Source organism: Artemia sp. Qi Xiang Cuo, chromosome 4 (genome assembly GCF_049724085.1).
Source record: "Artemia sp. Qi Xiang Cuo chromosome 4, ASM4972408v1, whole genome shotgun sequence".
NCBI classification, from domain to species: domain Eukaryota; kingdom Metazoa; phylum Arthropoda; class Branchiopoda; order Anostraca; family Artemiidae; genus Artemia; species Artemia sp. Qi Xiang Cuo.
In genome coordinates this window covers 6366609-6383903 of record NC_142797.1, presented here as the reverse complement: position 1 = coordinate 6383903, position 17295 = coordinate 6366609, and the positions used below count along the sequence as shown (strand labels likewise).

General features: G+C 34.5%; 1 protein-coding gene across 1 annotated transcript in view; it reads right to left on the bottom strand.

Annotated features, from left to right (window-relative positions):
- Positions 1 to 16603, bottom strand: part of LOC148952721 (arginine--tRNA ligase, cytoplasmic-like) — an 88905-nt gene extending 72302 nt beyond the window's left edge. Inside the window, 2 exon segments of the mRNA XM_089088054.1 lie at positions 9072 to 9218; positions 16489 to 16603. Coding sequence (XP_088944180.1) covers positions 9072 to 9218; positions 16489 to 16521 — 180 coding nt within the window. The 5' untranslated portion in view covers positions 16522 to 16603.
- Positions 16604 to 17295: the final 692 nt, after the last annotated feature.

Sequence of the window (17295 nt, the reverse complement as noted above, 5' to 3'; positions counted from 1 at the left end):
TTTTATAAACAAACCTTTGGCAAAGATTATTTAAGGTAATTTGCCAGCTATTGCGCCTAAAAGTATGGTTATGTCTTCAAACGAGAGTTTGCGTTATGATCAACCAGAATTAAAGAAACATATACTATTGTAAAATGTACAAGCAAGGAAATTTACAGCTAGTTATTTAAACACTATCGCCATCTATATTTGCAGACCTTAAAAGTAGATGTCTTGAATAAACGAGCAATTAACAATAGAATTTAATTGGTGAGCCCTCTCCCAGCATCCCCAAAAATAAACGACTCCTCAGTATGTCATTAAGACGCCGTACAAAAATTTAGCCTTCGGTTATCGAGAGCACGACAGTAGAGGTACATTAGGTTATTGCTACTTTTGCTTCTAGTGCACCAATTGTCACCCCTAAGAAATTTGAAGAAATACAAAGATGGACAAATTAGATTAAAAAATAATAAGCAGTAAATTGGCAAAACGTTTTCGCCATTTTGAAAACCTGATCTTTGTTTTGAGAGAATATCTATGACACAAAATTCTAAGATTTGCTTTAAAGCAGGAAAAAGGCGAATGAATTAGGCGAATATTAATATAAACCTCTCAGGAATAAAATCGTTTTCTAATTTATGTCTACAGACTGGTTTTCTAAGTATGACTTCTAAAGTGCATATGGCCAATGTTGGGGTTCCAACCCCTGTTTCTTTTCCTTTCAGATAAATGACCTGTTTTCGTTTTCTTAATTACATTTGCTTATAGTATAATTTCAAAAGACAGGTTAAATTCCCGTTACTAAGCGATAGTGGTTTTGCAATAGGTAAGCTGGGAACCAAGTTTATTTTTACTTCCTGGTTTGGGAGTCATTGAAAGATAAATCTAAGAGGTAAAATTGGGTTTGAATGAGGATGCAGCTGATTGGCTGGGCCAAGCGGAGGTCCACCCTTACAAACAGTGCTCTACAAATTATTATATGTTTTTAGTCTGCGTTCTGACCCCAGTCGGGGATATATATATTTTTGTGGTATTTGTGACCCTTTTGGAAGAATACAAGTAAGGTATTTTCTACAAACTGTGTACTATTTTCCGTAACCAAGGCAGGGTAGGAATAGAGCTACGAGGTACCGTCATTATTACATTGACAGGGAGGGTTGTTACCTTCAAGGAGAGAGTAGAGATTGTTAGACGTAACCCAAGGTGGGTATATCTGGCTTTAGAAAGTGGTTATTTGACCACTCGATCGCGTTATCATACCCTGGGACAGGGTGTACTGTAAATAGGGTAGTACTAAACCCAATATTTGAAGTACCTTTGGGGAAAAAGCGGAAATCCCACAAGCATTTGGGCCGATAAGGGGTTTTCCCCTTCGAGTAAGTGGCATAGCAACCTTTTTTGTGCCATTTTTGCATCAATAAGTGGCGACACCCGTACTTACACCCCAACAAGAGGTGGCAGCGAGTTAAGGTCCTATCAGTAAATCTGATAATAAAAGAATTCCGCACTTTCGAAGAGACAGGTTAATTTAGCCCACAAAAGTAGCCTATTGTGGTTACAGAGGCTATATATAAAAAATCGCAAAGAGAAATTTTATATCTGAGCTGTGCACAACGAACATTTGTGGCAGCAAAAACAGGAATTATTAACAGCGTTGATAATAAAAGAATTCTACATTTTCGAAGAGACAAGTAATTTAGCCTACAAAATTAGCCTATTGTGATTAGATATAAAGAGAAAAGAAAGAAATACTGAATCAATTAATACAATTATGAAGATCTATTAATGGGTATGCCTTGTGAGATCATAATTGGAAAATTTACGAATCAATATATCACGCAACTAATTAGTATTCAAAAATATAAGGCTAAAATTGCTGCGTGTCAAAACAATTTTTCGCGAGAGACCGGAAGTTAAATGATAAAAGAATTTTCATTTAGACTGAAGAGGTAATTTCAGTTAACGAAACTCTGAGATTATGTCGGACAGAGATGAGATTAAAAGGGCGAGGGAAGCCCGTAGAAAAAAAAGAGAGAGAGATAGAAAAGAAAGGGAGAAAGATATGAGACAACGTATATTAAATTTGGAGAAAGAAAGATAGACAAGAGAGAGAACGAAAGGAAGAGGCTGATAGGATAGCCAGAGAACGAAAGGAGGAATAAGATAGAAAAGAGAGAAATAGAGGATAGATAGAGAACGAAAAGAAGAGGCTGATAGGATAGCCAGAGAAAAAAAGGAGGAGGCAGACAGAGAGGAAAGGAAATACATAATCGAAATGGTTGCAGGGAGCAATTTTCAAACGTATAAGAGAACCGCATGGGTTAGAAGCCCGGAAAAATATAATACTCCGTTAACTACGGTGGGAGGTGGACCGGCCCATAAAACAAATGGGGTAGCTGTGCCACCCTATCGGAAAAACGAAATACATGTTACGCGTGTTCAAAATGTTGATAATCCACAAAAATGGGATGCGGAAGCAATAAGACCACTTAATATTGAAAACAAGACGCGCGAGAATGATTTTTCGGGAAAATTTCCAGAAAATGGAAAACTGGAAAACACTTTTAATGAATATGAGACGCGAACAAGTACAGGCCAAAATGAAACACCGATTGTACCAGAGAAAAAGGAGACAAAATTTATTGTACGCGCTTTTCCTCGGAAAATTCGAGAAATTTTTGTAGAATATGAAAAACCAAATGTCGGAGTACAGTTCCCATTTGATGACGAAATAATTGTTTCTGAGGTAAGAATAAAGAAGACTAAAAGAGAGAAAAAAGATATTAAACGGAGATACAATGAAGAAATGCAGTCAAGGATGAACACTGAAGTCCAATTCAGATTTCATGACGATTTATTTAATGCTACTACAAAACAAAAGAAAACTAAGAGAGAGAAAAGAGATATTAAACGGAGCTACAATGAAATTATTCAGTCAAAGACAGTGTACACTGGAGTCCAAATTAGATATAACGGTGATATATTATTTTGCGTGAATGACAGAGTTGAGAGAAATAAAGACGCAAAGAGGAATGCAAAGAAGAAACAAAATTTGGAGATTCAGCCTGCAGTGGCGAAAAATAAAAAAATGTTGGATGGGCTTGGCCTTGAAAACATAAATAATAGGGACAAAAATAAAATGTTGGAGGGGCTGTGACTCGAAAACATAGATAATAAGGGGGAAAAAGAGGCCAAAGATCCATGGGGAAGAAAACGAGATGGTTACAAAAGAAAGATGAATGACCTACAAAGGGTTGGGGGAATGTGGGGAAATATGGAATGTCGAGTCAGATTGGAAAGATTTATAAAGAAATCTTATATTGGTTTGATCAACTCAAAAGAGGTGTTTTTCCTTTATGAGGGGGAGGAATCCCCTGGGCAAGATCTCTTGCGGGAAGTCGCAAAAGATAGCCCTTTTCCTCAATGCACAACTGGCGGACAAGTTGTGATCCCTTTACCGAGATTTTGCCTTTCTGATCTGGAGTCCTTGGGGGATGCTCTCTCTCAGTCACTTCATACTTCACCCAAACCTTTGTCCAGTAACCCTAATCATAGTTGTTATTCTTCATGGGAACCGACAATTAATTCCGGCAAATTGAATTCAGTGGGAGATGTATCTAAGTTTCATCTTCAATTAGCATCAACGTATATTCTTCAGTTAATTATCCCAGGGGAGGGAACCCAGAAAAAAGGCGATTCATGGTTCGCGAAAAATTTTACTTCATTTCCAGTACCCTTATCGTTTTCACAGGCCTTTGTATTTTCGGCCTTAGATTATTTGAAATTATGCCAAGGGGCAATTTACTTTTTGATTGAGATGTGGGGTTGTTTCCACAGATGGAAATTAAGAGGCTAGTGCAGCCAATTTTTTACGATGGTTGGCATCATCATATGGGCCAGAAACTGATTTTCTGCTCCTCTCAAATGTAAATTCGGGAAAACGATAAAATTTGTTGTTTGGAATTGTGCTGAACACAATCAATACCTACGAAACTTGAAAATTTCAACTTTCAAAATCTAGTGCGGATGCTATGCGTTTTAGACCATGGTTGTCCTACAGTAGAGACGTGTCGAGGACGACCGATGCAGAGCCAAGCGGTGGAAGAGAGAAGGCAAATGGATTTTGTAAAGTTGAAGTTGTGTATTGATGTTTGCAAAGGTGGACCAAGGTAGAGTTTGGGTGGTCATTTATCTTACGGGGGGAGGTGTTCGGGTTCCAACCTCTGTTTCTTTTCCTTTCAGGTAAATGATTTGTATTCCTTTTCTTAATTACATTTGCTTATAGTAAAATTTCAAACGACAGGTTAAATTCCCGCTACTAAGCGATAGTGGTTTTGCAATAGGTAAGCTGGGAACCAAGTTTATTTTTACTTCCTGGTTTGGGAGTCATTGAAAGATAAATCTAAGAGGTAAAATTGGGTTTGAATGAGGATGCAGCTGATTGGCTGGGCCAAGCTGAGGTCCACCCATACAAACAGTGCTGTACAAATTATTATATGTTTTTAGTCTGCGTTCTGACCCCAGTCGGGGATATATATATATTTGTGGTGTTTGTGACCCTTTTTGGAAGAATACAAGTAAGGTATTTTCTACAAACTGTGTACTATTTTCCGTAACCCAGGCAGGGTAGGAATAGAGCTACTAGGTACCATCATTATTATATTGACAGGGAGGGTTGTTACCTCCAAGGAGAGAGTAGAGATTGTTAGCCGTAACCCAAGGCGGGTATATTTGGCTTTAGAAAGTGGCCATTTGACCACTCGATCGCGTTATCATACCCTGGGACAGGGTATACTGTAAATCGGGTAGTACCAAACCTGATATTTGCAGAACCGTTGGGGTAAGAGTGGGAATCTCACTAACATTTGGGCCGACAAGGGGTTCTCCCCTTCGAGTAAGTGGCATAGCAACCTTTTTTGCGCCATTTTTGCATCAATAAGTGGCGACACCCGTACTTACACCCCAATAGCCAACATTTCAGAGACAAGGATTTTGGGGGAAGGGGTTGAGGAGGATCTTTTAAATAATGTCTTATGGCCAAGTTCTTACGGAGAGACCCCAGGCATTTTTCCCGGGGAGTTCTCCCTATGCTCTCTAACAGCACCTATTCTACCATTGTATATAATATTGAGTTTGTCTCTGTTTCTAAAGCTTTCTTTGAAGTTTTATTTTCACCTACCTACCGGTAAACTAGCCCCATCCCTCTCTTAGGCCAGGCTAATATCCTAAAACTGTTGGCTATTTATTTCTTCATTGAAGATATTTGAACAATCATGTTTACATCACGCTAAGTCTCATAAGCCCTGCCTTTACACAAGGTCACAGCTTATCTTTAATGAAACAAAGAAACGCTTTGCATAGTTATTTTACGAATTTAATTTACATTTAGTTTTTAATTCAATTAAAAATAAAATTTTTATCTAGTCATTTATTTTCTCGGTTACAAGAGCTGAAGTTCTTTAAGGTTGTTTCAATTAGGATATAGATTTTGTTGTAGATATTCCGAGTAAAAAATTTCTTCTTTAAGCTCTCTTGAGAGGTGTCCATAGTATTTTTTCATAATACTTAGCAGTATGTTGTTTAAAAAATATGAACAATATTTTACATTGTGCTCTCTAGCATTCCATTGAGCAAATCGGAGTAACGTTAAGAAAAACATATTTTCGCACATGTCCAGCTTCTTTCATGAAGGGAATTCATGTCATTTTTCAAAAATATCTCCAAGTTAAGAACTTTGCATACGTTATGTTATTTTACTATAATAATACTCTGTATCTGTCGGTAATTAATTATGCTATTTTAAATTCAAATACTTACCCTTCATTTAATTATACAATTAACAATTGAAGTTCGTTTCATTAATAATACTATTTCAACTTCCACCTTCATTGTTAGAACATATTTAAAACATTTAAACTACCAGAACATATTAACATATTAGACCATATTTAAACTACCAAGACAGTGAAAATAAAAACTGACAGTTTGAATTTGTTCATTGAAAATTTAAGCAACCAAGTTTATCTAAAAAATAGGAACAATTGGAGATTTAATTTTTAAAGAAAAAGGCTTCCACATGCAGTTATACATTTTTTTGTCGTGGCCCGCCCCCCCCTAAAAAAAATGAATTGCGGCTTAAAAGAGAGCGAAAAACAAGTGACTTTAACAGATAAAAAAGGTGAAGATTTTTCTTTGAAGGTGTAGGAATCCACAGATTACTTATGTTCCAATCTTAAAACAGACAAATCCTTGTTAAATTTAACAGAATAGTCTTACTTACTTTTTCCATGGTTCAACATGGCAACACTGAGGAAAATATGGTACTCCAATAATAACTTCATAATTTTGAAACAACCCAACGAAAAATCGGAAAATCATGGTTTTCACTTAAAATTAATCCTAAGATGGGTTTGTGGGAGGTAAATAGTTTTTATTTCAATGTCCTTGGTTCTCCGATACAATTTACGAAAATTTACCTTCCAAAGCTCCCACCCAAATGACAACACTGCACTTGAGCAGGAAATACAAGGATTTGGAGAGTACAATTAGACAAGTAAAACTCCACACTAAAGTCCTGAAAACGTGGAATATAATAACAAAAACAATCTTAGAGTACAATAACAATATAATAACAATCTTAGAGGGATTCAATACCTTAAAATAGTTTGGCGAGCCAAAGCATCAGCTGTCCGTCTCAAAGACAAAGCACACAATAGCGAATTCCCCCACGGGACTTACCACCATTGAGCTATTGAGAATCTGTGGTTTGAGTATAAAATTTGATTGAAAAAAAGAATTAAAAATTTAGGTCGCCTGCGTTGGCAAGCTTTTCAATCAAAGCGGGTATCAGCACAGGGCATGGGCGTACGTAGCTTCTTGTCTAGGGGGGGGGGGTGCAGCCGATTCTGTGATGAAGGGTGGGGGGAGAAAGCTGAATTTATATTGTCAGTTCACAAAACCTTACATTACCAGCAAGTTCTATCATACCTATAAAACCTTTATTAATAAGTAATCACCAAAAATCATCAATAAGCTTCAGCATTAATCTTCTTAGATTAGAGCTAAATCCTTCCAAGACTTTATGGATAATTTTTTCTTGTTTGACTTTTATTCTGTCATTTCGGCTATTTATTTCCAACTTTTTCAACCATCTACTTTTATTCAACTGCTTTTTTTAGCCATCTACATTCTTTCAACTGCTTTTTCAGCAATAAATTTGAAGTTCTTGGGGGAGCAGTAGCCCCCCCCCCCTTCTACGAACGCCCATGGCACAGGTAGCTCCCAAAGCTCCCAAATTATTCAAATGAAATTGTCCTTGAACTGAACTTTTGCATTTTCCTAGCAGCCATGCTCTAACAGTTTTAGAGATTGCCATTTCCAGAACTTTAAAACTAAATTCTGCTTTAGAAAGAAAGATCAATAAATAGAAAGATCTATAAATAGAAAGAAATAAAAAGAAAGATCATACTTTTTAATGATGCAAGTTTCATTAAAACCGACTATCTCTTACTTTGGCACAAAACAGCAGAAAATAAATGGTTTTTCTGGAATTTCTGGGAAAGTAGGTGCCAGCTTTTAGTTTTCTGTCGTTTATTTAGATCTCATATTCAGGCTTTAAGACTTATGGCAAGACAATCCAATCAATCCTAAATATTTATGGTAACACAAATTAAGATAGATTATAATAGATGAGACAGAGTGATCATTTAAGATATCTTACCGCCTAAAAAAAAAAACGAAAAAAAAAAAAAAAACATAAAAATGTTTGGATCTTTGCAAACTGCCCTATATTTTGTAAAATTTAGAAATGTACCATAGAAGTACACCCAAGACCTGTTATTATTCAATCTGGCCAAATTGTACCGACTAGATCAACTGAAGATGCTAGATATCAAAGCCACTTGATTAGGTGTTAATTGCTCAGATTCCTAAACCTCAGGGGGGGGGGGCGTATCTAGAAATTAGGAAAAAAATTCAGACTGGAATACTTCAATTTTGACAAAGAACTTAACCAAGGGGTTTTTTAGACCTATCTGGAGGAGACCCCCCTCCCCACCTCCATATGGGCACTAAAGGAACAAAAATAGGCTTAATGTTACTAAAACTTTTTTATAATATCAAAAAGTAAATAATGGTTACGCTAAATAAAAACAATTAACACAGAAATTTACTTTAATTATATAAAACTTTAATTTTCATTAAATTAAAAAACCAAAAAAAATTAAAAAAAATGAAACAGAAATGGTTCAGGCTGAATGAAAGTCACGTAATAAAAATAAACCTAAAAAAAATATCTGTTGTTTCCCATTCTTTTTTTGGTTTTTTAATAGTATGTGTTTATTCTAACAATTTAGAGCCTCAGCAATTTTTTTTTGTAATTATCTACAGAGCAATAAAACAAGATTAAAATCTCAACTCCTAAAAGTATTTAAAGTTTCTTCTCCTTACTTTCAATCAGCTCAAATTATCAAATAACCAAGGACTGTTTTCCTTGTCCTTTCCCCTACTCTTTATTTATAAAATAAAATGCCAGAAAAACTCTCGAAACAATTTACTTAAAGAATATCCTGGGAAGACAATTTTGAAATGAGTTCACAGTTTTACAACAAGGGTTATGAAAAAGAAAATTATTATAAATATTATAAAAATTATAATATTATTATTATATATATTATATATTATTATATACAATATTAATATTATCATAGATATAATATTATTAATTATTAAATTAAAAAATTAATATAAAAAAATTACACAAGTAATTTTGACACTTTTGGAGTAAATTCTAGAAATATAAACAAGGTGGTGATCAGGCATATTGACAACAAATCATTTGTGGGGAGCACAGATTTGAAACAGATAATTTAGATACATTAAAAATGCAGAAAAGTATGTGGGGAGTCGCAAGGACCAAGTGATTTGGGCAAGGGGCACCCAAAGAACCTTCTCCTGTCATGTGTAGATGCCTGGTCAGGATATACATAAATGATAATAATGATGAAAATAAACCTGTATAATAGCAATGCCACCCTCTGTATAAACCATATCTAAACTACACATTCAATATACAATACTTCTTAACGTACTCTTTTCATGATATTTATTCTGTACTTCAATTTGTCATTCTCAACTTTTAATTTTTCAATTTCTTCTAAGTCATTTGTAGGTTTTACTGTTGTAGTTTGCTTTCGGAGCTCTTCAATCTTTGACATCAGTTGTTTAATCTCATTTTCCTGGAATAAAGAGGGTTAGTACAGTTTTGAAATCAACATATTGTTGTCCCAAAAAACCTTATAGCCATTTTACATTTATGTTTTGAATATTTTTCAAGAGTAGGCTACTGATACATCAATATGATATTACTGAGTATTAACATTTCTTGTACTGCTTTGAATATCAGGAAACCACATATATAGCCAGTAGTTAAAAATTAATTGTCAAGTATTGTTAAATTATTGGGGGGGGGGGTTAACATTACATTATATTTCTTGGTTTCCAAAACAGGCTGTGTGAGCTTATCAACAAGGTGAGCTGAGAAACATTATGCTGAAATGGAATATAGATTTCTGAGAATTATGCTTGACATTTTCCAAACAAAAATTTTGAAACATTTTAAACTAAAGAGTGGCTTAACATTGTATTATGTTCCTTGGTTTCTAAAGTGGTATACTTGAGGTGTTAGAATACCCCAATAAAGATTGTAAAATGTTTGAATTAAAAAATGGCTTAATGTCATATTATGTTTCTTGGTTTCAAAAGTGGGTTTTTCAGAAATTTGCTGAGGAATTTTCAAATGCAAAGGCCGTGTTAGCAGCAAGTTAAACTCAGAAATATTATGTGGAAATGGAGCATGGATTCATGAGAATTATACTAGACCTGTTAGAATACATCAACAATGATTTAAAAGCTCACTAATGAATAAAAATACCACCATTAAGGTCTGCTATGTTCCATTCAATAGAATTTGTATAGATTTGGTGCATATTATGTGCTTCCATTTATTTTGAGCTCAGCACAAAGTTTGGTTTTGCCTAAACCCACTAAATTTTTTAAATAAAACATATATTTCTTGGAAAAAACCTCACACCATCAATAATGAAATAAATGATTTGTTTCAGCTCAGAAGCTTTGTCAGAAAAAGTATAAATGCATACATAAAAAGGGTAAAACTAATTTTTGTAGTGCACCTTCCAAAAAAAGAAATTCTTGTAAATAAATAAAAGTTCAAATAGGCATAATTTCCTTTTAACAGACGGTGATAAACTTCACAAAACATACTAGATATTTTGGTCACATATGCAGTGACCATCATCATTAGTAATACTCTGAGCATTACTACTGATGATAGTCACTGCATATGGGACCAAAATAGTATTTTTTTTTTTTTTTTGTGAAGTTTATCACTGTCTATTAAAGGATTTTATTCCTGTTTGAACTTTTATCTATCATCACAGAAAGGCAGTGTGGTTTTCAAAATTATCTAATTCTGTAAAACCTTAAAAAAACGGGTTTGTTGGGTAAAATCTCGCAGTCAAAATAGTACAAATTATTTAGTTTTTCTTCCTCAGAAAAAAGATAAATGAATACAAGCAATAAAAACAAAGCATAAAAACAGTTTTTGTTATTTTTAATATTAAAATGCTATTTATTTATTTATCAATACCAAATGTGGTAAGCTTTACAGAACTTTTCACAATTAACATTACAACATTTGAAGACAATGATGAAACACACTTTATGACAACACACATTTCACAAGAATGGTCAATGTGGCAAAGATTACTCTAAAAGAATATAGTAAGGAACTCTGAACATAGTATGGTCAAAGTGTGTGTAGGTACTATGTTTGGTACAGAACCTAGTATGAAGCTCTGTAGAGGCTCACCAACTTCTGAAAGACTGTACTGTGACAGTTACAACTGTTTCCAGCAGTATTGTGCCCCCAAGACTTCCACATACACATGGATAAAGATTTTTGACCTAACTTTTTTCTGTGGACATGGTGGGTATATTTTTTAAAAGTGGGGAAGTGACTTGAGAACATTCTCAACAATGCAGACTGCATTTCTTAAGTTAGCTCTGTCAAATCAAAGCTGAAGACTAGGCAACTGTAGTCTCTGCATTCTCTGAAGGTATGGCATATATCTGAGATAAGGTTCAAGTTTCACAGTCCTTTGTTGTGCTTTCTTGACTTTTGCTTCATTTCTCTCATAAAGAGGGCACCATATTGATGAGAAACACGCAAGCATTTGAATTACAGTAGACACATAAATTGACATCAATGTATAAAGGTTAAACTTAGAGAATTTGCACTTAGATTAATAATCGGTAATTCGCCTGATGGGCAACACTTTAAACACGTTTATGAAATCCCAAGGTCATAGAGTCAAGGTCATAGCCCAAGTCAAAGGGTATACTTTGGGTATACCCAAAGTCAAACCCTAAAGGGCTAGGCACACGTAGCTGATTTCGGAAACTGATTTCAGCAAGGGTGTATTCCACATTGAGTGATCCTAATTAATGATGGTAAGAGGCATGGCTTAGTGACGGTTTTTGGTGTTTTATAATCATTAATCATGTTCTAGAAAAGGAATGTACTAGGGATTTAAAGATTTAGGCATTTAGTTAAACGTATTTAATTATTATTTTAAATTAATTTTAATTAATGATGATTGATAACAAAAAAATATCAGTAAGCCCGCCTCTTACCATCATTAATTATAATCATTCAACTTGGAATATGCCCTTGCTGAAATTGGTTCCCAAAATCAGCAATATGTGCCTAGCCCTTAAGGTCATGAATGTATTCCATGCTTGAGATTGATTTACCATCAATGAAGTAAAGATAGTGTTGAGGGAGTCTGTGCAATATTAAAAATAACTGTTTAGATTTGATAAATATTAAGTGCTTCCAATTCTTTTGTGCTCAGCAGAAACTTTTTTTTATTTATTTTCTTCAATTCCAAAAAAAAAAAAATTAAAAAACTCATATAACTTCGTAAAAAACCTTGCACAGTTAAAGATGAAATGGGTCATTTGTTTTGCTTGGAATATTTAGTGAAAACTTTCAGAAGTTTTCCCTAGAAGCAAACAAAACTCTTGTCAAATTTTTAAGTTTGCATCAGTTTTTACTTTTTAGAGACAAAAGTTTTTAAGTAGAACTATTTTACAGATGAGAAACATATCTTCTCTTTGGCAAATGAAACTGTGTCTAAAAGTTAGAGGTCCACTTCTGGCTGATGGTACAATGAAGTACAATTGCAAAGTTTGGCAACATTCCAATTTTGGCAAGTTTCCTCTTTTTTTCTGGAAGTAAATATGCCTCTACACATGTAATTCATCAAAGCCCAATGATTTGATGAAACTTAGTAGGTTTATTCCTTCCATAGATACAAAAAATCACATGAGATTTATGCTGAACAGCAGAAAACATTTTGATGCATTTTTTTACACTCTTTCCCAATATAATAATTGTTCCAGGGGCAAATTTTTTTCTGAGCCCTTAAAGGGACTTCAAACAGCCCATAGGAACCAAAATTGAAAAAATTCATTTCTAAAAAAAAACTATTTAGAGAGAAAAGATTGCCATTTGTAGCTGACTAAGGAATGATAATTATTGTTTTGATTAATCTTAATAGAAAAATGTTATTTTGGAAACAAATTTGAGGGAATTTTAAAGACCCCAAAACCACTCAAAAACAGCATCATAGCAAAACAAAAATACACCATTATTAACATGCCAAACAGGAAAGTTATTGTCAACAAATTGAACAACAAGGAAAATCACACCTGCATGGGTAGCATAGATCTCTTTTTTTTTGTTGCTAGCAGGGCAGTGAAACATTGTAGGGTTGTTCTAGGGCTCATTTAAAAGCCAACTTTTATGTCTAATTGGTTTTTAACTATTTTTTTTTTTTTACTTGGTACTAATGTACCAAGTATTGGTACATTATTGGGGCTCATATACTGTATTGGGGCTCTTGAGCAGAAAACATGTTAAAAAAAATTCTTATTTCACAATGTATAGAAAGATTGTAATTAACAAATTTTGAAGCCAATTTAATTATATTGTAACCCCCCCCCCCACCCTGCCCGACGGTAAAAATAAGCCAATATTAGCACAAATAATATATGTGTCCTATTTTGCTCTTTTTTAAGCTTAATCCCCATAATTTGAATCAATACTGACAAAATAAAGAACCTGTAAACACACATGCAGTAAGGAGTGAAAACATATATACTACTACTACTAATAACTCATCACAGCATCATCTAGCCTGAGGCAACACAGCTATGCATACTCCTCCTCGTTCCCAGTCTATTCAAAGCCTCCCTCTTTACATCCTCCCAGGAAGTTTCCATTTCCCTTAAATCTTTCCTTATGATATCCTACCACCCCAACCAAGAATGACCTGCTTTCCATTCAACCCTAGACAGTTGGAAAAAAAGTACAATCTTTCATCCTTCAGCCACAGAAGATGCCCAAGACAATCTTTGGGCAATTTCTCTGGGAAAATGTCCCTCTGTTTTTTGGAGCACCCATGCTTCAGAACCATATTTGACCACTGTCATCAGTGTAGCATCTAATTTCTAATCTTGGCTTGCAGACTTATCTTCCCATTCTTCTAAACTTTTTTTTTTAACTGTGAAAACAACACAGTTAGCATCCTGAACTAGCAAAACCTTGAAAAGTTCCTTCATATTGCTCACAATTTCATCTAGGATGCTTAAATCATCAAGATAATTGAAGTCCAGAAAAGTTGTCTTCCCTATTTGATTCTGTGTTCTCTCATTGCTTATCCTGTGCTCCTTAAGACAAAGTCCATCAAAATGGGGATGGAGCACAACCCTGATTAACTCCTGGATTTAATAAGAAATCAGCAACTAGCCTCATTTCCTACTTTAACCACAGCATTACTATTCTTGCACATAGCACTAAACCCTTTAATGTATTTCTCTTGTAGAAAATAGAGAAGCATAAGAACTTGGCTAATGCTCTTCCATCAGCTGAATCAAAATTATTAATTACCTAATTATTAACCTAAGAGTGAAAATCTGGTTGACACATCCTCTACCCTTGCTAAACCTGGCTTAAAATTTTACTATTGTGCTGTCTATGTGCATCTTCTAGATCCCTGGCCACTTTATCCATAGCCTCCACTTCAAACCTCCTTGGGTTCATATTCTAATGATTTCTCCACTTTCTTTACATTCCTCTTATTTTCATATGATGTATCACTCAAATAATTCTTGCACAAGCCCCTTCTATTCTTTATTAAACAAAAAGCATTTTCACTAATATTCCTAGCTGCATTCCTAACTGTCTTCCCAAAGAGGCCATGAGCAACTTCACAAAATTATTTTCCTAAAATGATTCCACCCAGTATTTACATTGTCAAATCTAAAACTCTCCAGTTCAGTATTCATCTATTCCTGGAAAGTTTCTCTCAGATTTTCATCATGGAGTCTACCAACATCATAACTTCCCAGAAGGTAGTTATGCTTCCAAAGTATCAGCTTTAAATTAAACCTAGACAGTACTAGATGATGATCTTTACTTTTAATATTAATCACAGCACTCCTATATACCCTAGTAGTTTGTATTGATCCTGCCAATCTTTGGTTTACAATAACATAATAAGGTTAGCTGGCCATTTTATTACCAACTACTTTATTGGTTATAACTAGACTATTATATCTACAAAATTGCAGCAGTAAGTAGCCGTTAATGTTTCTTTTTCTACGCCAAATTTATCTAGGCTAGGATACCATCTATCCTTATTTCTACCAACCTGGGGATTAAAATCTCATAACAAAATAATAGAGTTGGGGTCAGTAGTTGTGCCACTTTTGGGGCACAACTAATAGAGTTGTGTCCCAAAAGTGGGAATAGAGTTGACCACAAGGTCCCTAGTCTTGTGGGTACCCCAACAGGTTTCAGGCAGCCCTTTGCAAAGGCTGTTGTCCAGATATCTGGATCTTATACTCTGTTGCAGTCAACCTCCTACAAATAATCTTCTATAATGGTATTCTGAGACACCATGCAATTTAAACCATTACTGGGATGAATTTTGTAACTCATGAGATATGTCAATATGCTGATGGGTTCTACAGAGAGTACATTCAAGGGGCATTCTTTCTCTTCTGCCAGTATTATATCCCTAAGCAAGAGTGTCCCAGTTTCTATTATGGGCCCCAAGGAACAAGGTACCCCCTTCATCTGCAACTCATATGGAGATACCATAAATATCTGTAGGGTATTTCCTTATCTGCCCTAGGGGATGTACTGAGTGGCCTGGAGGAAACCCCTACAGAGCAGTAGAATTAATCAAATATCCATCTGTATGTTATGAAGCAAGAATTGTCTTCTCAAGAGCCCTAATTGTGCATTAAAACCTTAATCTAGTCTAAAAACTATAATAAGCTATCTCTTGAGACCTCATTAACAGCTCAACATGGAATTTGCCCCAGAAATAATCATTAGCCTATATTTGGAAAGTGCATAGCCTAACAAAGCCACCAAGTGAGGTAGGCTATTCACTTTCTTCCTAGCTAAATTATATAAAAAGTATAAATTTATTGATTAATCTTGGCCTTCCATGAGATTTTGGCAAGTTTCTAGACAAGCTACTTTTGGCAAATTTTTCCCAGTTCATATTATTGACTTACAAATAAATTAAACATACCACTTGATGCTTTTTTTTATGCTCTTTCCAAATATTTTAATCATTTTTGTCAGAAATAAATTTCACCCCCACCCCTATATATACCAATTCAGGGGGTAAATATTTACCAAATCATATTAGGCCCATTGACTTACAAATAAAGTGAATATACCATTGATGCCTTCTTTTATGCTCTTTCCAAATATAATAATCATTTTAGTCAGAAATAGATTTTACCCCCACCCCTATACATACCAATTCAGGGTATATATTTGCACATTAGCGGGGTGGGGGCAAATTTTATTTCTGGTGTAAATGGGAGGTAAGTTTAAACTTTAACCCCACCCCCCTAATGTGCAAATATATACCCTTAATTGGTATATAGGGGTGGGGGTAAAATTCATTTCCAACAAAAATGTGTAGGCCTATTAGCCTATATTTGGAAAGAATATAAAAAAGGCATTGAGTGGTAGGCTATATTCACTTTATTTGTAAGTCCATAATATGATTTGGTAAATATTTACCATTCAGAGTATATATTTGCACATTAGGGGGAGTGGGGGTAAAGTTTAAACTTATGTCTCATTTACATCAGAAATAAAATTTAGGCTACCCCCATCATTTAAGGCCATTTTAAAATTTACCCTAACTCATATCCAAGATAGCATCAAAAATTACCTTGTCTACAATTTTACAAAAATTTTCAAGGTAGCCTATAAGCTAGTTTATAGCCTAGCCTTAGTCCTCGAAAGGTACAAGCTCTACTTCAATAATGACTTGAAAATGAAATTAGCCTATTTATGACGAGGCATAAAGTTAGACTTATATTAAATCATACCGCAGATTCAGCTCTTCTCTGAAGATCTTCCATGAGAAATTGTCAAGTGGTCAAAAGTTAGCCTGAACACGTTAATTTCTTTCTAGTTCTTCCAGGAGTTCAACATCAAAAATAAATCTCAAGATTATCGACATTGCTGGTACAGCTACGATCATGATAAGCCGATCTTAGGTAAGCTTTAAAATAAATAATTAGATAATGAATAAGTAAAGATCACTATCTAGTGACAAGCTAATAAAATTTTTTTAATTGCACGTCGTTCTGAGAGATATAAGGGAAAGCAATGAACTGTCTGAGTTAATTATACAGTTCACATAATCCAAAAAAGGGCATTCAAATTTAGTGGTTTTAAGCCGTTTTAATTTAACTAATGTTTTATTTAATTCTATTTTATGGTTGTGTTTATAGTTTTATATTAATTTTAATATGAATCATTCAGTTTTATTATTTTATAGCCATAATGACTTTCATTGTCTTTTTTTCGTTGCATGTTTCCGATAATTATAGTTTCGCGTCGCTACCCCGCAAAATAAGCTACATAAGGTGAAAATGCTCGATGATTGGTTATCTAAAAAAATAATTCACCAATCATAAACAAGTTTACCCTCTATTTTGTATGGATTTTAAGTAAATTAGTAGGTCACTGTAGTCTGATAGGCTTACTGAGCCAATGTAGTTAAAGCCGCATCCCATCGTCATTTTGTAACGTAAATTCCTTAACATGAGAATATAAAGTAGCCCATAATTGGCTACCTAAAAATGATCCACCAATCAATACCAAGATTAAATTCTTGCGGAACTGAAAAA